The sequence below is a fragment of the Myodes glareolus genome, chromosome 5 (assembly GCF_982192425.1).
Source record: "Myodes glareolus chromosome 5, mMyoGla1.1, whole genome shotgun sequence".
Lineage (NCBI taxonomy): Eukaryota > Metazoa > Chordata > Mammalia > Rodentia > Cricetidae > Myodes > Myodes glareolus.
Window position 1 is genome coordinate 88000019 of NC_142030.1, and position 26657 is coordinate 88026675.

General features: G+C 51.8%; 1 protein-coding gene across 1 annotated transcript in view; it reads right to left on the reverse strand.

The window, feature by feature from the left end:
• Positions 1–457: 457 nt before the first annotated feature.
• Positions 458–26657, reverse strand: part of Cacna1s (calcium voltage-gated channel subunit alpha1 S) — a 64606-nt gene continuing 38406 nt past the window's right edge. The window contains exons 19-44 of the mRNA XM_087906480.1: positions 26428–26487; positions 24600–24706; positions 24049–24136; positions 23739–23846; positions 21637–21689; positions 21282–21428; positions 20649–20850; positions 20079–20237; positions 18293–18403; positions 17685–17768; positions 14556–14612; positions 13588–13716; positions 13322–13387; positions 12699–12790; positions 11859–12018; positions 10808–10935; positions 8120–8216; positions 7402–7504; positions 6518–6619; positions 6114–6238; positions 4280–4408; positions 3335–3585; positions 2135–2220; positions 1570–1661; positions 1161–1313; positions 458–1015 (exon numbers count right to left, since the gene is read on the reverse strand). Coding sequence (XP_087762606.1) covers positions 842–1015; positions 1161–1313; positions 1570–1661; positions 2135–2220; positions 3335–3585; positions 4280–4408; positions 6114–6238; positions 6518–6619; positions 7402–7504; positions 8120–8216; positions 10808–10935; positions 11859–12018; positions 12699–12790; positions 13322–13387; positions 13588–13716; positions 14556–14612; positions 17685–17768; positions 18293–18403; positions 20079–20237; positions 20649–20850; positions 21282–21428; positions 21637–21689; positions 23739–23846; positions 24049–24136; positions 24600–24706; positions 26428–26487 — 3063 coding nt within the window. The 3' untranslated portion in view covers positions 458–841. The remainder of the gene's footprint in view (positions 1016–1160; positions 1314–1569; positions 1662–2134; positions 2221–3334; positions 3586–4279; positions 4409–6113; positions 6239–6517; positions 6620–7401; positions 7505–8119; positions 8217–10807; positions 10936–11858; positions 12019–12698; positions 12791–13321; positions 13388–13587; positions 13717–14555; positions 14613–17684; positions 17769–18292; positions 18404–20078; positions 20238–20648; positions 20851–21281; positions 21429–21636; positions 21690–23738; positions 23847–24048; positions 24137–24599; positions 24707–26427; positions 26488–26657) is intronic.

Consider the following 26657-nt stretch of genomic DNA (forward strand, 5'->3'; position numbering starts at 1 on the left):
GAACGTGGCTGTGGTGAGAGGTGAGTGGCTTTTGTGTGAAAGTGCCCTGTAAATCCCTGGAAAGCCCTCGAGAGGAGACAGTAGTTGGAAAGGGTGTGCACGAGGCATTCGGTTGGTAGACAGCAGCTGTTCGTTACTACTGGGTGGTGTGGAAGAGGAGCTATGGAAACATAAACCTGTGATAGCCATAGCCATAAACCACTGCCGCTGAGACTGGCCTGGGCGTTGGCAACAGACTCTGGCCAAAGTCACAGGGTCACAGCTTCAACAAAGGTTGGCCGTGGTGTAACCAGGGTGTGGCATTGCTTCTGATGCCGTCAGAGGGAAAGTGAAGATGGCCTGGGACTCTTCTGCAAGGCCCAGGCTCTCTGAGGAAATAGAGTGTAGAACATTTCAAAATACTCTAAAACAAAAACAAACAAACAAACAAACAACAACAACAACAAAAAGACAAGCAGAAGCCAGGTGCCAGTGTCAGGCCTGAAGACTTTAATGTACAGCTGGTCGGAGTGACTTTGTGACAGACGGACCCTGGCACGGATCAGGCCTTTGTGAATGACATCAGAAGCTCTGCCAACTCCTGCTTCTCGCTGGTGAGGAGAAGGGCCCGCTCCGCCCATCCACAGCTTCCAGCCTGCTTGAGGTGGTTCCTGACCATGGCTGCTCAGTCTGCATAGCTGGTTACTGAGGGAAGGCAGGCTGCTGGGCTGGGCTAGACCTTCTCCATTCAGCACTTTCTGGCCCTTGGTCATGGCAGCTCTAAGCTCGTATCATTCTGTGTGGGCCTCACACCTCTGGAAGTCCCCATGCTGGATCAGGCCGCCCAGGGAGGACCTGAGGTTCAAGCCTCCCAGGGCATGGCCCTGCCCTCTGGGGATTCTCGATTCAGCAACTCTGTTGCGGCCACCTCTACTTCCTCGAGCTCCATCTGGCAGGCATCCGCCAGGGCCTGGCCTGTTGCCATGACGAAGTTAGCATCTGCTGCTAAGGAGTCTAGTCGTCCTCGAACCAGAGCCTGTAGGGAGGAGAGGAGATTGGGTGGATCTTCCCAGGAGAATTGCCTTCTGGGGCCCTCTACTGTTGGTCACCCTCTCCCCATGATAGACTGTCACAGGCCACCCTTTGGTGTGGTCTGCAGCTCCGTCCCAGCCCCACCTCACCTCCTGGATCAGGAAGGCAGTAGCTGGAGCCTTGCACCTGTGAGCTGAGTTCCTGGGAACGCTCTCCTCAAAGTTCCCGCTGTGGGGTGTTCCCAGAGACCTTGGCAAGGAGCCGTTATTCTCCTCCTGCACAGGAGGCTCTGCCTGGAGGAGCTGCTTTAAACACACAAAAATCAAAGATTCCCTCCCCCCCCCCCCAGACAGATGCACTAGAGACAACAGATACACTGGAGCTCATAGCTCATCCAAGGGAGTCTCAGTCAAGACCCACGAGGGGAGGATGCAGGAACACAGCATCCTTCTGTGATGGATGGACTGCTTTCTACAAGGCCCTTCCCCTGCCAGAGCCCCAGTCCTAGGACCAGGCCAGGTGGGGTCTAGATGGCGCTTCCTCCCAGGGCTTTGTTACCTGGCATGGCAAAGGAGGCTCCTGGCCTCCAGGCATTTCTCTCTGGGTCATCAGTCCTTTCGGTTTGTGCACATGGGATTTGCCGTGAGGTCCTGCGGGCAAGGCAAAACAAGGGCAATGGGGCCGCTGACTACTGATGGGCCAAGTTATCAGAGTCTTTCTCGGCCAGCTTGAGAAGGTGGTATAGATACCTTCTCATACGTTTAGACATACATTGAAGGTTGACCAACTCCAGGTCAGCCAGAACTGGCCCAGCTCTCCTTGCTTTGTTCTTACGGTCTAGGAGAGGCTGAGGGCTCCCCAGCAAGCTTGTCTTCAGCATGGCTACGTGCATGCATGTTAAAGCATGTTGGAGAGCAAGGAAGTACCCTTGCTGCTACGGTACTCCAGCATTCTGGAGCCTTCCTCAGCCTGGTAATGATGCTCCCATTCCCAGAGCTCAGCTAGCACCCATCTCGTCATAAAAGTTCTCAGCGGCTCTTCCAGGCTCTAAGGAAAGAGGGGGCACCCTCAACTCCCTCCCCCCAGGAGAAGGCCCTGCTTCTTAGTCACAAAAGGGACTGACCAGAGCCCCTGCAGGGCTGACTGAAGGGTCCTTCTCTGGTTGCAGGTGTGTCTGCCTCTTCCTGGAACTCCCTTTCATAGCAGACGCTGAAACGGAAGCAGAGCAGTCTGGAACCCATTTACCGAGGCACCAGCGAACATCCTGGCCGACTGCAAGAGACCTTCACACCGGGGCTGATTCTGCCAGTACTTGACTCTATCCGATTTGGCTCTCGGGGAGCAAGTCAGACTCAGGGCTGCCTCCAGTCTTGTTCAATGCTCCCCTACCCTTCTCACATTCTGTGTTGTCACGGCACCCTTAGGATGCTAGTTCTCAACCCTGACTACACGTGGGCTCGCCTGGCAAGCCTGGAAGACCATTGTTTGTGACCCTCCTTAGTTCTGGCAGTTCTGAAAGCTCCCAGATAGCTCTCATGTGCAAATGAAACTGAGACTTATTCTGGGCCATCCCATGGTCATCAGTAACCCTTCTGTATCTCCAGTACATCTAATTGGTCCTAATTGGTCCCAATCATATCACACAACACACACCCAACAGCAGAGCTCAGGTCTGACGCTCCTGTGTTTCCAGGCTAGCTAGCACCATAGTGACCCAAAGACATGGGTACCTTTCAAGCATTCTGGCTACATATAGGCCTCTTTGGACCAGAGTGAACTGTGGGAAGTCCTGACCAGGGAAGGGAGCTGCTCAGTTGGCATCTGTCCTGTCCTGCCCAAAGAGACTGTCTCTCAGCTAGCCTGTCCAGAGCAGAAGCCCTATTGGAAACCCAGTCCCTGTATTATGATGGCTAAGTGGCTTTGCTCCTATCTGATTGTATTTTATGACACTTAAAATCACAGCCTGGGATTAGTGAGATTGGAACTACCTAAATCCAGCAACTGACCTTATCCAGAATTTCCTACAGTGCATGCTGCTGCTGGAGGCCCTTTCTTAAGCATTACTATGTGACCAACACATTTCAGGGCCTCCCCACTGGGAACCACAGAAAGGCTGGCTCAGGTTTGAGGCCAACACTGTCAAGAGGCTGCCCCCTGCTGGCCAAAGCCACCCCTTCAAGTTTGCCTCTTGTGTTAGGGGTGCAGAGTGGTCCCCAAGGGCACACAGCAAACAAAGGACATTCTACAAATGTCACGGGGCCTCCTTCCCTCTTAAGTCTAACTCAGAACTCGTGCTCCCACCGCTGGAAGTTACCACTGTTACCTGGAAAACACTGGGCTGTTTCTATGGTTGCTGTTGCTATAGGCAACATTGGCGTTGGCATTGTTGGTGTTGGCACGAGCAAGAGGATGGGTGCCTGAGTTATGAGGGAAGTCCTCCAAGAAGACGGGTGACTCCAGCTCCTCCATCTCCATCTCAGCAAATTGGAGGGGCCTTTGGTTGGCCATGACAGGGGGCAGGGAGTTGGTCCTTTCCAGGAAGTTGTCCACTTGGCCAAACAAGCCTCCAGTCCTCTAGAGGCAAGGGGGAGAGTGGGAATACTGAAAGCAGTGGCTGGAGACGAGGATACGGGGTGCATGGAGGGTGCGGTGGGCTGTCACCTTGGGGTGATGGAGCTAGGAGAAAGCGATGGGATTGGAAGATGACTCGATAAGGCTGGAAGAGAATGGACTGAAAGGAGACGCTGGAACATAGTCCCCGCCCTCGGCAAGGTCTACATTTGATGGACAGATGGGACACACCTAAGGAACCACCAAGTCATACACACATGGAAACATGGCACACTGAACTGGGAGTGTGCAGAGCTGTGTTCCAGCTCCCCTCTAATCAAGTGATGGGGGACATTGCATGTCGTCTCTTTCGGATATCATTTTGGGAAAACCCAATAGAGTTTAATGCAGTGTCCAGGAAGAATCTTCAAGATCCAATAGGTTACAGCTCTCCACAGAACTCAGAATCAGGCACTAGCCTGAGTGGAAACGGGTCCTTGGGAGGGGGAATTAGATAAGGATTTGTGGACACTGTCAAAAAGGGTGTATCATAGTTAATACTTTTGGGTCATCGATTCTGAGTCCCAAGAGATGTAAGTGACACAGCGTAGGTGGGATCTTCAGCCCCCACGTTCAGTGCAGCCTGGCTTCTGGCCCTTCTCTCTACCGCTGCTTACTATGTCTGGTGCCGCGGAAGAGGGCCATGTCCCTCACTCACCCGGAAAATCCCCTCCTCCATGGCAGCCTCCACCATGGCTCTCTCCAGTTCCTCCTCTGCTGTGAGATCTCCTGAGATGGCGCGGTGAATCTCAGGAGCTGCCTCTTCCTCTATGGTCCGTAATCCAGCCTAGGCATGGCGAAGTGACAGGATGACCTTGTGGTCCAGGAGTGGAGATCAGAGATGCCTTCCCTGGCCCCACTTCTTTTGAATCCCCGCACCTACGCCTTTCCTGAAACCTGTTCTTCATCTTGGATCAGTATCACAGGACTATGAGGCCCTGTGGTCCTGCTCTGACCTGGAAGAGACAGTCTGCATTCTGAAACATCTCTAAGGAGTTTTCTGTAAATCTTGTGGGTAGAGACCCCTCCCACCCAAGCCTCTCTTTAATGGTATGTGTTTTTTAGTAAATGAACTCCATATCACAACTAATAGGACACATAAAAAGGAGTGTCACCTAATAATTTTGAAGAGGACACAGCATCATGTCTTGACATTCTTACATAAAATATACATTTTCTTTTTCTTGTTTTTTTTGGTTTTGTTTGTTTGTTTTATTTTTTGTTTGTTTTTCAAGACAGGGTTTCTCAGTAGCTTTGGAGCCTGTTCTGGAACTCACTCTGTAGACCAGGCTGGCCTTAAACTCACAGAGATCTGCCTGCCTCTGCTTCCCTAGAGCTGGGATTAAAGGTGTGCAATACCACCACCCAGCACAAAATGTACATTTTCTATCTAGTGTGAGGAAACATCAGACAACCCAACCAGAGGGATAGCACGGCCTGTGTCCTCAAAGGGTTAAGGAAAGACTGCCAAGTAATTCCAAAGAGCAAGATGCCAAGGCAAGGTGCCATGCATGCAAGGTGTGTGACTCTGAGTTGGATACTTTCTCTGAAAAGGATATCATTAGGGCAGCAGGTAAAAGCTGAACGAGGTGAGGGGTGGATGGCAGCTGTGTATCAACACTACCTTTCTAGTTTCAGTGGTTGTACTGTAGGAGAATTATGTAGGGCAATGCTGCGTTTTCTGGAAATTCACACTAAAGCCTTCTGAGCTGATGGAGTGTTATGTGAGATGTGAGCTATTTTCAAATGGCTCACAAAGAAAGTGGCAATTGTTTAAAAGCATAGTTATTTCAGAACCACGAGGGTTATTCAAATATGTTATTGGACAAATAGCCCAAATGTGTGTGCGTTTTGTTTTTAAAGATTTATTTATTTTAACTTTATGTGTATGGCTGTTTTGCCTGGGTGGAATGTCTGTGCGCATGTGTGTGCCGTGCCCAAAGAGGACAGAAGAGGGCACCAGATCTTCTGGGACTGGAGTCACAGGTGGTTGCTATTGACCATATGGGTGCAGGGAACTGAACTCGGGTCCTCTGTTGGAGCAGCAAGTGCTGCTAACCACTGAGCCATCTCTCCAGCCCTACATGCCTACTTTTGAATTTTTAAATCACATGCATTACAATGAGCACAGAAAAAAAGCAATCAAAATCCCTAGGATATAAAACATTCAGTTCTAAACATTTCTTCTCATACTTAGTGGAGCAGACCCCAGAGTGGGGTGGAGCCTGCTGTCTTTGGAGGCCACTGATTTTACTAGAAATTTCTCCCTTGAAGAAATCAAATTTTCTTTGGTCCAGTCACTCAGAGATCAGGAGCTCCTGGATCTTCTGAGGCCTAAGCACCATCCTTCATGGACCAACCTGAACTATCTTCTCATTTTCTTCCCCTAGCTTCCCTTCTCTTTGTTTCTCTCTCTGACTATTGATGAGGGACCCGGAGAGGGACTTGGTTCAGCAGAGACATCCCTTGGAACCCACCAAAGTTGGGCTTACCTGTATCTGAACCGTGTCCTTTTTGGGTCGATACCCATAATACTCCTCCTGGCGCTTCATGAACTTCCGGAAGTGTTCCTGGATGAGGAATGTGGCGTAGAACTTCCCCACTGTCACCTCGTCGTCTGTGGACAGCCAAGGGGGCGGGGTGAGGGCCAGTGGGGGGGTCTCACACTGGACTTCGAAGGGGAGGTGGGGGTGCAGCAGGCTCAGGCACTCAGTCCGTCCTGCTGAGGTAGCGAATGGGCACCTTTCACCCTTAGTTGGTGCCCTGACAGATGCTCATGGCTTCTGCCTACGGTATTAACAGTATCTAGGCATCAGACTGCTAAGGGACTTCTTACAGAAGCTTCTCATCCTTTCCGTGTGTGCCCTGGACTCTGGTTTCCCCAGGCAGCACCCACCTCCTATTGGAGGGATGACTTGGTCCAGGAGCTTCATGCTGGTTCTCTTCCAGATCTTTTTGATGATGGCTCTCAGCTCCTCATTGGCTTGTTCGAAGTTGCCTGGGGCATGGGAAAGGTGGGAGTGGCCCTAAAGAGACAGAACTTGACAAAACCTTGAGCAAGCTACCATTTATTAACTCCATTTATTGGCTCAGTGTTCTTTTGTGGTAGCTTCTGTCCTCTACCCTGGCGATGGGATAAGGGAGGGGCAGCCCAACCCTTGGGTCCTGTGCATATGCCCCATAGGTTGTGACTAACAATGATCAGGCCAGTTAATTTTGTAGGCCATCATCTCTCTTTCTCTCTGTCAAAACATCACATTTTTAATACCCCCGTCGGTCCCACAGTCCCCAGATAATCCTCCTGCTGCTCTAACTTGGTCCTTCATGAGTCCTGGCTTCCCTCTTGTCTGCCCATGGCTGCCTTAGACTTCATTGACCCAGATAGGGAGATGGCCCCAAAGACACTGGAACCCTGCCTCAGCCCCACTTCTTCCCGTGTCTGCATTTCTGGTTTAGGGGCTGACAGGGTTAGTGGAGTCAAGGGTGGGACCATACATCTGCCCAATACTGAGTGCTACCTCTGCCCCACCTGGAACCACTCAGAGGGACCCCAGCCCTGAGTGAGCACAGTCATGCCTCTGGCCCCGACACAGCTGAGGAATACAGGACAGAACCTTGGTGATCTTGTCCTCTAGAGAATTTGCAGACTCCCTGCAAGGCCTGCAGGGCGTGAGGAATTGGTGATTGTGACCTGGCCTTCCTCTGTTTCTGTCCACATTCCTGAGATCCTGTGTCAGAATCCACCTCGAGGAGAAAGGGCATTCGCGAGAAGTCCCTCACCTTCCGTCTTGATCTTGAGGGCTGTGCGTACCAGGGCGAAGAGTGTGGCGTTGAAGGTGACTGTGCCATCGCTGTTGAGGGGCATGTTCATGCCCACCAGCCTCTGTGCAGGGAGAGGTCGGATTTGCAGATGCGCAGGGACCAGGCCCAGCTCATCAGGTCCTCCTCACCCATTGTGGGGTGGGAAGGGGAGGCTGCAAGGACGGCAGTGTGGGCTGACTAGGATGCATTCGTGAGACCTGAGGTCAGCAGGGACGGACTTGGAAAGTTCTGTAGGGCCTGGAACGTCTGCCATGGCCCATGTGTTAAAGGTTTACACACTAGGGTAGTGCTGCTTGGTATAAACTGTGAGGGGTGGACCGGGGTGGGGGACAGGCTTCCTTTTTTCTTTGGGTCTTGGCCATGAGATGAATGGGTTTGCTCCACCATGGCTCCTACCATGATGCATTGCACCACCCCCTCCCACCGGAGGACTAAGTGCAAAGAGTTTGCCTGATCTCTGGATTGGAATCCCCAAACCGGGGCTAAAACTACCCTGTTCTCTCTCTAAGTTATTTGTCTCAGATATTTGTTGCAGTGGTGGCCATCTATGACTGACATAGCAACCCAGGAAGTCATTGCTGTACAGTGTCTCCTTCTATCGAGTTCTCTCTAGCCACTCAGCCCCACCTGTTGACCTTCCTTCCCCGAGCCACGGCTGCTCAGCTTCGCAGGTTACCTTACATGCTACCCTATGTGGGCAGAACTTCCCGAAGCCCAGAGGGGGCTGGATCCTCCTCAGCAGGGTCACCACATCGAGGTGCTTGATTCTGCCCCTGTGGAAGACACAGAGACAGGCATATCCAGGAATGTCACCCAGAGCTTCCTGCTCTGGAGCAGACAGAGAGGGAAGGAAGCCAGGGGAAAACATTTCCTAGTTTAACCCTTCTTTATAAGCTCTACTAGCCTAGTATATTATTTTAAATATGTTCTAGTAGTTCTTCATAAATTACATACAATCTGACCATATTCACTCCTGCCCCAGCCTTCCCGCCCTCCATAGCCTTTCAAAAGAAGAGGGGATGTTTGGGTTCATGGGTACCCAGCACGGAATGGGGCTGGCTCTCCATTTTGGGAGACGCATGCTTTCTTTCAGGGAGTTATCCTCTAGCACAGGACACCTGGATTTCATTCCCTTCATGCTTCCCTAGTTTTGGTCAAGCTGGAAGAGGGGTTCTGGGGTTGCACTAATAAATCAAGGGAGTGGCAGCCCACTTCAGGAGTCCTCCAGAGCTGGGAACACAATGGCAGTGCAACCATGATCTCCGGAAGAGGCCGAAACCGAGCGACCGGGAAGATCGGGTGAATACAGTACCAAGGCGCTGGCAATAGAGGAGTGGTACCTTGAGAGCATGCATTTGGGATGTTTTATGAACTGCCTCAGCCTCAGAGCTGGCTGCGAAAGAAATGAGACATTTCTGTCTTGTAGGGAGCACAGAGGTCCTTGTGCTCACAGAGAAGTACTAGGAAAGCCAGGGATGTTAAACACACAGGGTTGTCTTTTCAAAGAAAATATGTATATCCTGTTTTCTGCCCAGAAGGCTGGGAATGGAGATAACTAATAGCCTAGGTAACCCCTGTGCTATCTGTAGGGCAGGTCATACCTGGCTCCCCCAAACTCTCACTACTAAGACTGAAGGAGGCTAATAATCTAGATGGCCTTTGCACTATATGTCTGGCCAGGGGGCTCCCCTAAATTCCCACAAACAGGGCTAGAGGTAGGCAATAACCCAGCTGACTTCTGCGCTATCTGTATGACCTCCCCAGATCCCTCCCTAGGCCCTTAAGATAGCACACGCAGCCTGTCTACAGAACCTGTCTTCGTGGAAGAAGTGACAAGTACTCTGCGAAGAGTTTCGGTGTAATTATGCCTCCTGGTGCACATGGGATTATGTCACACTAGGAAACTTTTTTCTCAAATTGTACTGTATTTAAATATGGCTAAAATAAACTGCCTGGTGTCAGACTCTAAAGTTAGAACCGACACCAGCTACTTAGCTGTGCTGAGCTGGATTTCCTTCTTGTTTCCCCGCATCATTACTCTGCTGGTCGTGGTGTTTGCAGAGGCCTCTACATTATCTGTATCCTAGGTGCTGAGTATACACACACACACACACACACATATACACATGGACACACACATACATACACGCAAACACACACACACACAAGCACACATGCACACAAACACACACACATATACACAGACACATACACATACACACACAAACACACACACATACACATGCACACACATATACACACACACACGCACACCAATACACACATACCAATATTGGTAATTAGTGCTTGGGATTGAGCTCAGGGTCTCTCACATGACAGGCAAGTATCTATTACTGGGCCATATCCCAGCTCCAAGGTCCAAGTTAGTACTGTGTGATAGTGACAGAAGCAAGTAGATTAAGAAAATTAGTTGTGAGCCAGGCAGTGTGGTGCACACCTTTAACCATAGCACTCAGGAGGCAGAGGCAGGCGTAGCTCTGTGAGTTCAAGGCCAGCCTGGTCTACAGTCTAAAGCTACAAAGAAACCCTGTCTCAAAAAAAAAAAAAAAAAAAAAAAAAAAAAAAAAAAAAAAAAAAGAAAAGAAAAGAAAAGAAAAAAAAGAAAGAAAGAAAAAGAAAATTTGTTGTGGGTGTATCTATCTGTCTGAGCTGAGTTAGAGTTACAGGTAGTTTTGGTCACTTTCCATGGGCACTGGGAGTCAAACTTGGGTCCTCTGGAAGAGCAGCCAGTGCTCTTAACCGCTGAGATCTCTCCAGTCATCTCCCCCGCTGTAGTTTTTATTGTTCCCGTTGAAAAGACTTTAGAGTGCAGCTGCCAAGGACTCTGGACAGACTTGCCTTGAATTTTGGTGCCATCACTTAATTTCTCCGCACACAGCTTAATTTCTCCGCACCTCCATCTGCTCATTTATGAGACTACAATGGCCAGAGGACCGAGAAGTGGCCCCAGGCTTTAAAGTGCAGGCAGAGGCCCAAGGACCAGGCTAAGGGTAATGACGACTCCAACTCAGATAGTCTGAGTGGGACTTGGGACTCTGAGCTGTAATCAACCTCTGGTACAGCCAGGGAGCAGAGCCCAGAGTGAGCAGCCAGGCCTTGAGTGCCTGGTGAGGGACTGAGAGCTCACTCCTCACTCCTGAGTACTAAATGTCCGACTAGAAACCAGTGAGCGCTTCCCCAGAGACAGGGTGCTTCTTCTCTGAGGGATCCCGTTCACCTCTGAGACATGCTCATTCCCCATGGAAGGTTGGGTGGATTAAAGGAGAACAGAGAGACTCCCAAGAACCCTAGGAAGGGTGGGCAGTTTGAAAAGCACCCAGCACTACCCACGAAGAAGACTCACTTAGCCTCCGGATCATACTCGGCCCAGATGGCCTTGAACTCATCCAGGTGGTGAGGGCCCAGAATGGACCAGTCCCTTGTGAGGTAGTCAAAATTGTCCATGATGACAGCTACAAAGAGGTTGATGATCTGCAAAAAGATAAGGGTTCCTACAGCCCAGGCAGGCAGTGCAGTAATTGGTGTTGGGGTGGGGGACCGGGGCAGACTAGGCATGGGGTTCCTCCCTCATTCTGTCCCCATTCCACATGCAGCTGGGACTGAACCCTGTTCTTGTCCAGCATGTGTGTTGCCCAGGTACTGGTGACCATCTGCTAAAACCAAGGCAGGGTACCTCCCGGGGGGTTACTCTGATCTCCAGAGCAATTCAGCCTCTTCTGGGCCTGGCCCATGCCCCTCTCATCATACCTGCCTTTTTCCGTCTATATCGGGGGTTATTTGAATTACCAGACTTACTCCCACACAGACTCACTCCATGAGGGGCAGGGCTAGGTCATGTTCTTACCCCTCATCTGGCCCTGTGCCTGGCAAACATTAGACATTCAAAAGTTTGGGGTGAATATAGAGAAGAAAAGGGAGTATCAGTATGAGGGAGCCAAAAGGATGCCATTCCGAAGTGATAGCCCTGCCACTCCCAAGTGACGCCATGGCATATCTGACCCTAACCAGAACCTCTTGGCTCATTTCCATACTGACGGTTGTCCCTCTGACACAGCATCTCTCTGTGCTGAGGAATAGTAAGGGTTAAACGTCTCTCCTGGGAGCCTCTTCCTACTAAGAACTGGCCTCAGCACAGTCCTCTGGATTGAAACTGTATATATAACGTGTATGCTATATATAGTAAGCACGCTGAACACAGAGTGAAAATGCCTTACAGTCCACTTGGAACAGGAAAGAAGATCTCACAAGACAGACACCCCAAAGGATCAGAATAAGGGACAGTCTAGCCAGAGTTTCCAGTGTCCCTAAGACATCCCGTTTAGGAGGTGATAGGGTCCACCCCACCTCACCCCTCCATCCCTGCCCTGGCCGGAGCCTGCAGACTTCGGTCTCACCAGGAAGGCACAGAGCATGTAGAAGCTGATGAAGTAGTAGTAGGCGAAGTTGGTGCCGCACGTATACTCCTCCCCCGGGGCATAGTCTGACTCTGGGTCACACAGCTTCCCGTAGCTGCAGGCCAGCAGGATCTCTTGCCAGGCTTCCCCTGTGGCACACCTGAACAGAGGAGGGGCACTGTTGGCCTATGTATGTCTACTTGGTCCTCGGGAACGTCAGCCAGGTGCCATGAACAGAACTGGGCTGCTCCCAGGGGTAGGATTTCTATAAGCTTGGGTGTCACAGTGTCCCCTCTTCTCTGCAATGCCTCTGTTCCACAGGGCTAAAGCAGAGTTGAGCTACAGAAGAGACCTTTCTTGGAGTAGGGGTGGCTTTTACACATGGCTACAACCACAGCAAAAGTGAGTGTCATAGATCAATGTCAAGGGTCACTGAGGCCTCATCACTTTATGACGGGGACATTTGACCTCTGAACTCTGCTTCAACAGGGTGAAATAGGCAACATTCTACTCGGTTGGAATTCAGTGTCAAACATCAATGCAAGATTTTCACAACGGTGACAATAGGGCACCAAGCTAGGCAGGGGACCCTCTACTGCAGGACCAGTCATGTCCAGAGCGCAGGGGACCCTCTAGTGCAGAGCCAGTGCTGCCCAGAGCGCAGGGGACCCTCTACTACAGGACCAGCGCTGCCCAGAGCGCAGGGGACCCTCTAGTGCAGAGCCAGTGCTGTCTGGAGTGCAGAGGGGAACCCAGCAAAGCCAGGCAGGGGACCCTCTAGTACAGGGCCAGCGCTGCCCAGAGAGCAGAGGGGAACCCAGCAAAGCCAGGCACTCGTGCCTGAAGAGCAGCAACACAGCTTGAGGAAAAGTCTGGAAGTTGTTGTTCCGATTTATTTGTGTCCCGTCCACCATGGCTATCTTCCCGAACATCTGCAAAGCACAGAGAACCAGGATACAAGCGTCTCTTCAACTCCCACCACTTCTTCTGCTTCACCTGCTTCCTACCCTCTCCCTAATTTCTCCCCAATGCCTTTCACTTCAGGCCACGTCAGATCCGAAGCCAAACACATTGGATTCTTTCCTGGATCACATAACATTCTTGCTATCAAACCAAACCAAAGAAGGGGGTAGACAATTTCTCTTCAGCAAGCACTAAGTTAGTCAAGAAATGGGGAGGGGTTCTGGGGCAAAGCCTCCAGCTAAGGCTTTAGAGACCAGATCTGGTCCCTGAAGTGCACCTCGTGCTAGGGTCTCTCCTGGGCTACACCCTGGCTCATAACACCGGAGCATCTGGGGCTCAGTTCTACCTCCTCTCTCAGCTTAGAGCTGACCCCTTGGCTGCTGTGGAAAGCAGGGAAAGGTAGTATTCAGCTGCATGTTTGGTGGCGTTTCTGGGCCCACAGATACACCTTCTAGATCGGCTAACACTCATCCTTCGCCGTGGGCCCGCCTGCCTCTCACCTGCATGCCGATGACGGCATAGATGAAGAAAAGCATGACGATGAGCAAAGCCACGTATGGCAGGGCCTGTGCAGAAGAGGATGGAGCATCAGCGGAGTGTTTCTCCTGTCTGCTCTGCCGTCCACAGAACCACAGCCCTGGGCCCTGCAGCCCGTCCGCCCTCGGCTCACCAGGGACCTGCCTGGCTCTGGAGCCCCGGTACCCCACCTTGGGCTAGTGGCATCCCTGGGTCCCTGGGTTTGGCCTGTTGGGCTGGGCACTCGCACCTGGAAGGACTTGATGAATGTCCACAGCAGGGTGCGCACACCCTCTGCCCGGCTCAGCAGCTTGATCAGTCGCATGACCCGGAACAGGCGGAAGAAGGCGCTGGAGATGCGGGCGCTCTCATCTGGGTCCTGTGGGGCAGCAGCCCCAAAGGTCAGTCTGGGGCTGGCACTCGGGGGTAAGGGGAAGGGCAGGCAGGAGATGCAGTGCACGCGTGCGCGTTGTGGTGTGTGTATGTGTGTGTTGTGGTGTGTGTGTGTGAGAGAGAGTTATCCATAGTGGGAGGCTTCCAGCCCCACTTCCCAGTCCCTGTTGTCTCATAGCCTTGGACCATTCTGGGATGCAGGGCTCTGGTGTCCTGTGTCTCAAGAGGGTTGAATGTAGGGTCCAAGTTATGCAGTAAGCCCGTGCTTGGGAGCAGAGCAGGGTTTCTTTCTTGGGTGAGGATGCAGCGAGGCCCACGGCTGGCTTCCTGCTCATCTCTCTTTCTCTATAAACCAGCACTAAGCTAAGTATCTGGTGGCCCATAAAATCTTCCAGAAGCGTCCAATAGCTTTACCAAACTGTTTGCCATATGCTCAGTGTGCTCACTTCCACTTGCCTCGCCCTACTCTTGAACATTGTAAGTTGGGAAAGCTCCTGCCCTTGTGCCAATTTTAATCCTGCTCTCTGTCTGCCAGTTTGGACCCTGTTCCCTGTGCCTGCTAAGCTGTCATGGAGGTCCTGTGCCCTTGTCTATGGAGAGGGTATGGGAAAATCCTTCATCCATTGCTCAGGGCTCTAAGGTAGCCACTACATCCATGCATATTCTACCATCGAGCCCCCACCTCTACCCAAACTCCAACCCTCACTAGGCCTGATCTAGGGAAAGGAACCCTGATTTCTGAGGGCACCCCATGCGATCCATGCAGCCAGCTCAGCATGCAAGCTGCAGGGGCAGGACAAACAGGCTCATGCGGCCTGAAATTACAACGTTCCCGCAGCCTCCACCCAGGCAATACAGTCCCCCGCTGGAGGCCAGGAAAGTCTGTGGAGAAAAGAGACGAGGGGAGGGGAGAAAAGGGGAGAGAAACACATGGGAGGGAGGTGAAGAGAGTTGTCAGAAAGGACAGACACAAGGAGAGTTAAAGAGAGAAAAAGACAGGCAAGGGACGAGACCTCACGTGGCTGCAGTCGGGGCAGAGAGTGGGTGGGAGGGAGGACCAAGCTCTATGGGAACCATGAGGCAAGAGGAATAAGAGGGCAGGGGGAGGGGACAGACAGGTCCCATCTCATCTTTGAGATTCATCTATGGAGGGCAAGGGATTGGGTTCTTCCTTGGTCTGGGTTATGTGGTATAGAGAACATCTTTACTAAGGACACACTGAGAAATTCCTGTTCATCATTATAAGTAGATGCCCCTATCCGCTGTAACAGGGGTGGATACCCTCACAGAGGTCCAGCTTCCAGGGGCAAAGTGGGTGGAGTTGAAGGAGACTGAAGACTCCTCCTCCCACCAGGGGTCCCTCGATTCAGGGCTGAGACCAGGACCAAGGCTCATATCTCAGTGGCCTGACTCCTCAATGGTTGGGTATCTGGGAGTGGCTATCTTTTCTCTGGCTACATTTGAGGAGGGGCCATCTTGGGAGCCCTGGGTTAATGAAAGAAGCTATCTCTGAGCTTCCATGTGCCTGCAGGCAGACTGGCCCTAGCACTCAGGCTCCCTGTACCACTGGCCTCAATCCTGGCTGCATGTCAGATTCATCTAGAGAATTATACCAGACATATGCCCCTGCTGGGGCCCAGTAGGCCAGTGAAACCATGACTAAGGAAAGGGCCTGGTTTCAGAGGTTTCAGGGCACACCAGAGAATCTCAAGGGACTCTGTTCTTTACTTGGATAGTCTGCCCAGTAGCCACTCACCATGAGTGGTCATTTAAATCACAATGAAAATCAAATAAAGCTAGGAACTAACTGCTCAATGCTGTCAGCTACATTTTAAACAACCAGGAGGTGCGTGTGAGCAGGGCAGGGTGGGGCTGGTATTGCGGTTCTAACTGACAGGCAAGGCCTTTCCCAAGGTTGTATGTAAGGAATGTAAATCAGTCTTAACACGACCCAAACACATATTCCTGGCAAGGGAAATTTTCCACTTCTGAAAACCAAAGAAAGACCATGACCCCCTCCACAGAACCATCTCTGGCTCACGGGCCTCAGACTTTGAGAGGTAACTACTTGAATTGGGGCTCTTTATTCTGGTTGTTTGGAGTTCTCTCTTCAGGCTGCCTGTGACAAGGATGGCTCTCAGACCACAGGACATGTTTCCCCGGCAAACAGCATGCATGAAAACACACAGCACATATACACTACACGTTCTCTCTCTGTCTCTCTCTCTCCCCACCCCAACTCCCACCCTCGCTTTTGCCCAGAGCCCACCCCTATCAGGCCTGAGCAGATGGAGCTGTCTGTCACCATTTGTGATGAGGTGAACAGGGTTCCCAGGATCCTCCCCTAGTGTAACAGACAGTTGGTGTGGTAGCCAAGTTCCCAGAAGGTGCCACGTCCCTCAGAGCCCCTTCCTCACAGGCTCAGTCTTTTCTCAGCTGAGCTCCCCTTTCAGGCATCGCCAGGGTTGATATTTGCCTTTCCCATCGACTTGGTGCTTTGGACCAGCAGGTAGGACGATCAGAAGGAGGCCCCGCCTATGATAAATCTCCTGCCTCGAAAAAGCTACCCCTTGGGTACAATCTCCCTGTTCCCCAGCTAGAATAGCCCAGGCAGATGAATACCCTTCTCATCTTCCTCTGCCCTTGCCTTGATCCAGGGTGTGGCTCAATGACAACCCAAGAGGACACTGTCTTTTGCTTTCTGTCCCTGATCTTTGGATCTCCTCTTCCAGACTCCTGTCTCTGCTTTCTCAGCATCCAAAATATACCCCAAGTTGAACCACCTCTTACCATTCTTGCAGCCAAAACCCTACTCTGTCCTCTGCCATGTGGACTGCTGCAAGCCCCTCCCAGTTGCTGCCCCTGGGTCAGCCCTGGTCCCTCTTTGCACAGGCTCAACACGGCAGCCACCGTGATCCCATCAGATCTAATGTCTGACCATATGTCACCTTCCAAAGAGCTCTTCACTGTCTCAGAATAGAATCCAAGGTGCAATGATGGCCTTGGAGATTTGACCCCAGTTTTTGATCTCTGTTCTTCTCCATTCCAGCTTCAAGGGCCTTCTGCTATTCTCTGCATTCAGCAGGCAGGCTCCTCCTACAGCCCCTTGACATAGTCTCTATTTGCTCTACAATAGCGCCCCCCCCCATAGCTGCATGGCTTACTCCCTTGTTCTATTCAGATCTCAATTCCAATATGCTCGCGATACCACCTGCTCGTTTCCTTCCATGTGCCATCCTTACCCACTTTTATTTATTGTCATGAGTCCTATCGTGTGATAAGTTTGGTTATTGTCTGCTGCCCCCTACAATTTTGTTTCCAGCTGTGTGTGTCGCCAGCACCTAGAGCTATGCAAGGCACATAGATTCAGTAAGGGTTTAATATCTGGCATAAAAGACCGAATCCTTAGAGAAGAGCCACCTTTTCAGTCCTTTAGATTAACATCTCAGAAATAGAGATCTAAGCCCTTCCATGATTCGTTCAAAACCGCCAGTGACTTCTTATAAAGTGAGTGGGCTCATGAAGTTCCCAGCCTCTTTAACCTTGCCTAGCCCCCTTAGCTCCTCTACATGTCCTATGGATCTATGAGACATCCCAGCACGTCTGACCTCTTCACGTCCTCTCCCACATTTCTCCAGAAGTTTCCCTGCCTGGGGCTTGCTACCCTCTTCAACTCCACTGCCACCTCCGACACTTTACCCAGCCCGGCCACAGATTGACCTCTGCTTGCCACTGTAGTTCTTGATGTCTGCTGTGTGGGCCTACTCGTATCCTTCTGGTACCCCAGGCATCATTCTGCTCTAGAGGATACAGCTCCCCAAAGGCAGAAGACTTGTCCTTCTGCCGTTTTAACCCCCGGGGTGCCATGTCGCACTTGGCATGGGTACTCCATAAATGTCTGCAGACTGAACAAGAGCCCTACCCCAGTGAGGGCTCTGCCCACCCCATACTCACATCGATCTCACTCAGGATGACATCGATGATGCTGCCAATGACGATCAGGAAGTCAAACACATTCCAAGGATCTCCAAAATAGCCCTGGGAAGGAAGGTCACGGACGAGTAAGGATTGAGCTGTGGACGGAAATGGCTCTGACTGTTTCCAGGGATGGGGGAGAGGTATGGCGGTGGCAGTGAGGGGGGTACCCACCATGGTGCTGGGCAGGACAGGGTTCTAGCATCCCAGCTCTCCTCTCTTCCTGGTTTCTAATTTCTAATTCTCTTCCCCAGAGCATCAGTGGCAGGGGGGTTGTTGGGAGCTTAGTCTAGATGGGAATTTCTTTCACCTCCAGAGCCCAACTTAAAACTCCTGCCAGCGCTTGACAGCACAGAACCGGATCGGACTTGGATGAGATTGTGGGAATGGAGTCAAGAGCCAAAGAAACAAAGCAAGATCCTAGTCCAAAGCCCATGCTTTAGAGGCAGAAAGGGAGGCAGCAGATGTGGACAGAGCCACAGATGCAGTGCCCAGCCTCTGAGAGCAGCCAGAGAGCAAGAGTCTAGGCTGAAGGGCTTTCAGTAGAAGGCGGCCGAGGTCTCTCCTCCCAGGCTGCAGCCACTCACCCTGGGCTTGAACGCTATGAGCTTGAGGGCCATCTCCAGGGTGAAGATGATGGTGAAGGCTACGTTGAGAATGTCCGAGATGTGGTTCATCTGTTCCGACTGGTTGTAATGCTGGAGAAGCAACATGAGGGAGCTGGGCCAGCAGGGCCAGACTTGCCAGCTGCAGCTCAGGATCCCAGATCCCTCCTCTCCGTGGGCGGCTCCTACTCTCTGTCCTTAGGCCCACTTCTCAGCAAGCTGGGAGGTTAGTAATCCCCTGATTCTACCAGATCGTAAGTATATCCTTCAGGCCTGTTTCACCCCGTAACAGGCAATGGCGGCGGAGACTGTGGAGCTCAACAAGCACAGTCCGACAAAGTATGCCTGCGGGCTTCAAGGCCGGATATCATTTACACTTTGGTCTTGGGTGACCAGAATTGGCAGTCTTCTAGGCAGGGCTTTGCACAGTCACTATAGTAGAGGACTAAAGAGAAGACCCTGTGGGTTCTGAGGTTGATATCACCACTGTCTAAGGGGACACAAAGCTAGCTAAGTTTCCTGGATCTTATATGTCTGCTGTCCCAGTAATGGGGATGAGAGACCCTGCAGTCAACAGTCTTGGTTTCTGTCACCATCTCTATGGATCATGCAAGACCCTTTTTTGTTTGTTTTTGTTTTTGCTTTTGTTTTTGTTTTGTTTTGCTTTGTTTTGAGACAGTATTCCTCTATAGCTTTGGAGCCTGTCCTGGAACTCGCTCTGTTTTTAAAAGTTGATGAGATTCTAACATCTTCTACAGAACCTTCCCAGGTGGACAAGAAGGGTTTGCTGATTGCCCCACCCCTCAGTGGTGCTGCCTACGGTTGCTGCCTGACTCAGTCCCAAAGAAACTATTGCTTATATTCTTCTACATGACCAGAGCCTGTAGCTCAGTGAGTCTCCTCCCAGGACTCCATGAACCTACATTGTGTGGTCCATCAATGTGAAACATCCCCCACAAGCCTGTGTATTTGAACACTTGGTCCCCAGACTGTGGTGCTTCGGGAGGAAGCATGTCACTGGGGTGGGCCTTGAGGTTATAGCTAAGCCTTGCTTCCCACTCTGTCTCTGTTTCCTGATCTGTCGAGATGGAAGCAGCCACCACCTCTTCCCATCATCATGTAGCCGCCTGCCACTGTGCCTTTCTTCACCATTACAGTCTGTATTGTGCCCCCTCCAATCACAAGCCCAAATAACTCCCCCCCCTTAAGTGCTTCATGTGAGATGTTTGGTCACTCTCAGGAGAAAAGCAACTAACATATATTAAGTATGCCTTGGGCTCCTAGGAGCAGGAAGCCTAACTGTGAAGGTGTATTATATAGACCTTAAGAGGCCAGATGTTTGATTTAATAGCAATGCTACTGACAATAGTATGATCAATGAGAGGTGGCCTCTTTTCCAAGAGGGTTGTGAGTCCTAAACCTATATTTTGGGGGTCAGAACCAAGTTTCCAAACAACCTGGCCATCCAGATTTGCAACGGTGAAAGGAAAACAGAGAACATGTGTGTTCTGCTCCCTGCGTGTCCTCCTTGCCTGCAGCATCCAACTCCTGTTTGCAGAATTGCTGTCCCATCTAGTTGGAGGTTTGAATAAGCTCCTTAACAAATAAACCATATGGGACAAGGCTGGGATCAGTTCGGTCCTGTATCCTGCAGCTGGCATGCAGCAGGTGTTCTGGAGATACCTACTGGGATGAAATGGGAACTTCTCTCTGTCCCTGCCCTGCCCAGGCCCAAGGTCTTAGTCTGGCCAGTCTCTCAGCTCCTTACCTGCATGCCTAGGCAGATAGTGTTGAGCATGATGAGGGCAAACATCAGGTATTCAAAATAGGAGGAGGTGACGACGTACCACACCTGATACTGGTATGGGTTTTTGGGGATGTAACACCTCAGTGGGCGGGCCTTCAGGGCATACTGTACACATTGGCGCTAGGAAACAACAAGACAGGACAGATCAGCACCAAGAGGTTCCTCCCTCCATCCCTGTACCTATGGCCACGGAGCTATAGGAAACTTGGTGTGTGGTGCAGGAACAGTTGTGGCCAGGCGCTACAGGCTGAGGAACTCTGGATGACATACAAATTGAATTCCACTGGGCACCTTGGGTTCCCCTCAAGTGGTCCTGGTCCATTCTGATCACAGCTGCAACCCCAGGGCAGAGGTTCTGAAAAGCTTCCTCTGGGGACAGCAGGTGAGTTCCATAAAGCCCTCCCCCCAACAGCGTGAACCGCGTCGGGTTGGAGGCAAGTGGGGTACACAGACTAGCACTGGGCCTCAGTGGGGGCTCTCCTCACAGCCCTGTAGGGCTCTGCTTCGCGTCTCCAGCGGGTGGCTCGGTACCTGGTTCTTGTCCAGCTCACAGTTCTTATACTCAGTCTCCCCCTGCTCCTGGAAGGTGACGATGACAAAGCCCACAAAGATGTTCATCATGAAGAAGGCAATGAGGATGATGTAAATGATGAAGAAGATCGCCATCTCCACTCGGTTGTTGTAGATGGGGCCCATGTCCTCCTCATTGGAGTCTATGGCCTTGTACAGTAGCCTTGGGGTGGGCAGAGAGGAGAGGATAATGGCATAATGAGGATTGGGATGATGAGACTGAGATCCGGGCCAGGAAGGTGGGTGTTATCTCCTGGGCCATGAGACTTTCTGAACGGCCAAGGAATGGGAGAGAAGGCAGAACTGGTTTCGGAAAGACTAGAACCCACCCTGCCACAGTTCTGCCACTCCATGGGGCATCTTAACTATCTTCACTCAACCAGTCAGACTTCCCTGTGTGGAGAGAGGCTTGCATTTGCCAGGGGATCGGGCATATTTTGTCAGAGTCCTCTGGTCAGGCACACTAAGGAGTGACAGGAGTCAGTGGGTTTGCCGAGTACAGCCACAGGCTGCCACGGTCCAATGGGGGCTGCTGACTTCTTGGCCCCACCCTAACTGCACCCCTCATGGACCCAGATCCCAGGCCTTACTCACTGAGGCCAGCCCTCGAAGGTGGAGACTGTGAAGAGCGACATCATAGCTGAGAGCACATTGTCGAAGTGGAAGTCGTTGTGTATCCACTGGCGGGGACGCAGCTCTATCTGTGTGGGGTCTCCATCCTTGTAGATGTAGTAATAGCCCCTGGCACAGGGAGGCCAGTCACTCCACAGTGTGGCTAGGATACCTAAGCCCCACCCACCTCCCCTGGGGTGTGTCAGAAACGCCAGAGAAGCAGGGCAGAAAGGAAGGACACTGCTGGGCATCCCCTCCTCCCCAGTTCCCATCCTGAAGGACACCATGTTCCTCATCTGAGCAGCCCACAGCCCTGAGTTGGCAAAGTCTGGTATACCTGCACTCCTCTTCGGTCATTTTGGACAAGTCATTGCAGCTGTAGAACTTCCCCTGCATCCAGGAGGGAAAAGGAGGGATGGAGACACGGCCATGAAAATAGGGTAGAGAGTGGGCTCTGTGGGTGTTTGGTTGGAGGGAGAAGGGAAGGAGGAGGCTTTTCCTCTCTTACTCCGAGGGCAAGGCCGTCATCATTTATTTTCACGCTCCCCAGCTGCCTCCCACCTAGCCTGGCTGCCACCTTAGGTGGGCATTTGTGGAATGGCCAAGGGTGGACCTGAGGATGTAAGCACACCCAGCCCAGCTCCTTTGACAGTGGTGGCCACTGAAGCTCCCGTCTATCACCCTCTGAAGAAGTCTCCCTCACAGTTCACACTCCACAAGGGAAGAGCCGGCCCCACCCTTGCCTTTCTTCTCCTGCCTGGGGACTGTCCAAGGCTGCTAAGAGCCAACAGATGGACCCTTCCAGTAAGGCTCTGACAAATTTAAATGTGTCCTCAGCATTAGATGGGGTCCCTAGAACATCCCGGACGAGGCCCCATCTCCCCGAAACAGACTGCAGTGAAAGTACATTTTCCGTTGGTCTTTATCACATACTGAACACCTGCAAAAGGTTTGGTTTGAACAAAGGGTTGGATGCAAGTCATCCTGAGACTAAGTTGGGTTTGGAATCCATGAATTCTAGTCAAGTTTCTTGGAAGGCCCTGAGAGAGGCAGGCCCCAGTCAAGGGGCCCAACTGCTCTGCCACCCTTCAGGACTCTGTCATTTCTTCAGGACACTCCTTTAAGGTTGCCAGAGCGGAGGATGGAGGTGGAGTAAGAGACCTCACTGGTACTGAGCAGGGTCCTGGGTACTAGAAACCAGAACCCACGTAATTTTACACAGAAAGCAACGCCAAGCTCTTGGGCATCCTGTGTAGAATATGTGACATGTTCTAGGAGTAAAATGTGATGTAAAAGGCCGGTTGTACCAGAAAGCTGCTGGATGCACAGACCTTGAGGACTGGGGGGGCAGATGTGGCATGGTCGAAGGGTCATTGCTCTTGCATGGAGAGGATATAAGAGTCAAAGAAAAGGTGGATCCTCATTGGTTGCTTCATGGCATGTGATGGTGGGCTCTTGCCTGCCAGACCTGGACTAGATGCCTGGGTAAGAGCTAAGCAATACAAGCTAAGCAAGACCCTTCCCTGGGGGATTCTAACAGAGGAGGAGACTTGGGGAAAGAGGGTGTCTCTCTGCCATGTTCAGCTGGCTGATAGGATGTCCAGGTATTATAAGCATTCTGGTTTCTCCAGGGCAGTGGTCAACAGGTGCCCTCCTCTCAAGGGACCTTGAGAGGCCAGATATTGACCACTTTCCTCCAAGGCTGTGTACCATGTCCTCAAGAAGGATTGTGGATTTGCCTTTGAGCCAAGGCCCTGGCCCATCTACAGAGGAAGCAATTCTTCCATATTGGTTGAACGAACCATAGTGAAATGACCCTATCGCATGTCTAAGGCTGCCCGAGGTCATGGAATCACGAATAGAGTCATACTAGGAAGTAGCACACTCTACTATCAACTTCAGAGCCCTACAGGAGACATAAGAGCCAGAGGCATCTAGAAATCGTAATTCCGTGGGAAGACGTCCCTTGAGAGAAATTGAAGAGCTGCGTTCTCCCAGGGAAGAGTCAGTAAGATAAGGCGAACTGTGGATGAGAGGTGAAGATGGCCTCTGTAGAGGCTCCTGGGTGGTGTGGATGATGCCAGACATCCCAGCCAGGACCATGGATTGCACAGCCTGTTTGCAGCAAAGACGGCGGCTGGGCTGGGGTACTGTAGACAGCCCCAACAGTACGTGGAGGCTGGAAAGTTGGTGAGAGGAACGGTAACTACAGGGCCGGTGGGCAATAGTAGATACAATGGCAAGGGTGTTCAGGGAATCAGAGACTAGCAACAGGCATCGCCTGGCAAACGGGCTCAGGATGTTTCCCTAATTTTGACACCATAGAGTCAGGGTCACTTGCTTTCACGATTTGGGGGTTCTCTTGTTTGAGAAGTGGCTGGCTTTCGTCACGACCTTCAAGTTGGCCATGGGAGGGCCTCTGGCCAGGTAGGGCCTCACCTTGAAAAGCTGGACTCCGATGCAGGCAAATATGAACTGGAGGAGGGTGGTGACCAGCACGATGTTCCCGATGGTGCGGATGGCAACAAACACGCACTGTACCACATGCTAGAAAGGCAGGGACGGTAGATGGGCACCGGAGCTGTCCCGCTGCACCCCACCACCCTGTCAGGGAACCCCGGGAACGCAAGCCTCTGCCTCCTAGTACAACTAGGCTGGTGGGGACAGCTGGCTGGCCTGCCTCATCCTTGCCCCCCATGGATGGCCAAGATGGGCATCAACCCCTCCCCGCGTCTGGGGCCTTTCTCACCTTCAACCCTTTGGCTCTGTTGATGGCTCGGAGTGGTCGCAGCACCCTCAGAACTCTCAATATCTTCACCACAGAGATGGCGCTGGACCTGCAGGGAGCACAAAGCCATGGGGCCTAGAGGTGTGCGTGGCAGCCAGAGGTCTGTCACCTCCTACCTGGAGCTTTTCATGTGTGGCCTCCCTGACCCCAGAGTAAAGCTGTTCCCTGAGTGTGGGGGACGGTCTCACTGGCTCTCTTCTTTGTGAACATAGGCTTTTTTTCTCTTCTATTAGGCTAGAAATGACCCAAGGCTGGGCCCGTGTTTCCCACTCTGGGGGCCTGGCTGCCTTCTTTTTGCTCACTCCACCCCACCCCTGGTCTCAAAGACAAAGCTCTGAACATTTAGCATCACCACGTTAGCCCATCTGGGGATGACCCAAAGATGTCCCTAACTACAGTCCTGAGCCACTCTATTTCAGTTAGGAGCCCAGGCACTGGGGAGCCCTGCTCTGAGGTCCAGGCACAGGGCACACAGCAACTATATGCTAGGACTGGGCCTTGCCACCACTTACTCGAGCCCCATGGAAATGAGAGACACGGCCACCACCAGCAGGTCCAGGATGTTGAAGTAGTTGCGGCAGAAGGAACCTTTGTGCAGGAAGGCTCCATAGGTGGTCATCTAGCGAGAGCGAGCGAGTGAGCGAGAGAGAGAGAGAGAGAGAGAGAGAGAGGAGAGAGGAGAGAGAGAGAACATCTGGAGGAGCAGGTTCACCCCTCCTAGAGAAGGGTTTCCTGTCATCATCTGTTCTGAAGAGTGTCCACTGTCTCAGGGGGTGTCAAGTCACTCAACTCCCTGCTGTAGCCCGAGAGTGTTCCCTGTTATCTGCTTCAGATAAACCCTGGGCACTTCTAGAACTCTCGTGCTGGTCTCTGTCCTCAGTGGGGAGGAGCTCTTTCCTCCAGATGTGTTCACACGCCTTGGCTTCTCCTTCACAGGAGTGGGAAGCCTGGCTGTCCCTCCTCTGGGGACTCCCTGGTTGGTACAGGTCTAATTGTGACACCTCACTCTGAAGTCCTTAAGTCTTGGGTGGCTGCCTTCTCCCTCGGCTCCACTGTCAGCGGTGGGAGCACTGGAAAGGGAACACTCCTCCCTCTGCTCTGCCCTGCTCCTTATATCCAGTCACCCTTTCCTCTTCTGCCAGAAGACAAAGGCCTGTGGTTCTGGGTTCCAGTCAGAGATGGAGCCTCCTCCTTCTCATCAGAGCCCACTACTGTGATAACCTGATCCCGCTGTGCCCACCTTGGGAACAGGCACACAGGGCTGGGCCCCAGAAACTCAAACCAGGGCAATGGTTCTTCCTTTAGACGAGAGAACAGTTTTCTGTCTTGGTTGGTAACCCAGGATCCTTTTTTTCGATATGTAACCCTAGGTGACATTAAGCTTCGGTGCTTCCTGCCTTCCCCTCTTGACGAGCAGATCGCGGGCAACACCACCAGGCCCGCCATTCCGCAGAGCCGGGAATGCGAGCCAGCTCTTTATGAATGTTAGACAAGTTTGCTTGATGGAGCCACATCTCCAGCCCATGTGAGGGTAAACTTTGAACAAATTTTCAAAAACTTGGAATTCCTGATTTGTAAAAACCATTGCCCTTATGCAGCAGAGCAAGGTGCGGCATTGGGAGCTCCGTTCCAAAGTTAGAAGGCATTTCCAGACCAGCAGCCTGCTTCCCTAAACAGCTAGGCTCCATAGCACATGACCAAGATACAGTAAAGCCAGTCTGGAGTCTACAAGTCTACTGAACTCTCACTCGGACACTCCCAATGGTTACTTCTTTGAGAACTCTAGGAGGACAAGAACTTGCCTGGTGGTTGGAGAGGAGGGCTGTGGGCAAATAGAACCTTTCAGGTGGCTTTTAGGTTAATTGTGTCTTCCACATGAAAGACCTGTGCTTTTCTGACTGGTGGTGGCCACAGCTGGGTATATCTCTCGTCTCCACAGCTGAGTATATCTCTCGTCTCCACAGCTGAGTATATCTCTCATCTCCACAGCTGGGCATATCTCTCGTCTCCACAGGTGGGTATATCTCTCATCTCCACAGCTGGGTATATCTCTCGTCTCCACAGCTGGGTATATCTCTCGTCTCCACAGCTGGGTATATCTCTCGTCTCCAACCTTCCACTCAGTCACCTGCTCCCTTGCCTCGCTCCCCTTTTCTTAGGAGCTGGAGTCCTGTGTGGCCTCCTGAAACTGACTAGTCTTTCCTACCATCATTCATCTCAATCTCACTTCCCTCTCTCCCCTAAGCAGTGTCCCCAAGCGAGCCATTGTGTACAAGTTGGAGCCACACATCTCAGAGACACTTTGTCCCCAGAGATGTCTGCCCTGCCGTCTTCACTCACCTTAAGGACAATCTCCACGGTGAAAACAGCAGTGAACACATAATCAAAATACTCAAGAATCTGGAGGTGGGGCAAAGGGAGGCAGCCGGTGAGAGAATTGGCAAAACAATGGTCCCACCACAGCATCCTCACCAGCATTCCTATCACCACCATCACCACCACCACCGCCAACATCACCATTGCCTTTAACATTACTATATCATCACATCAATATTATCACCATTATCAAC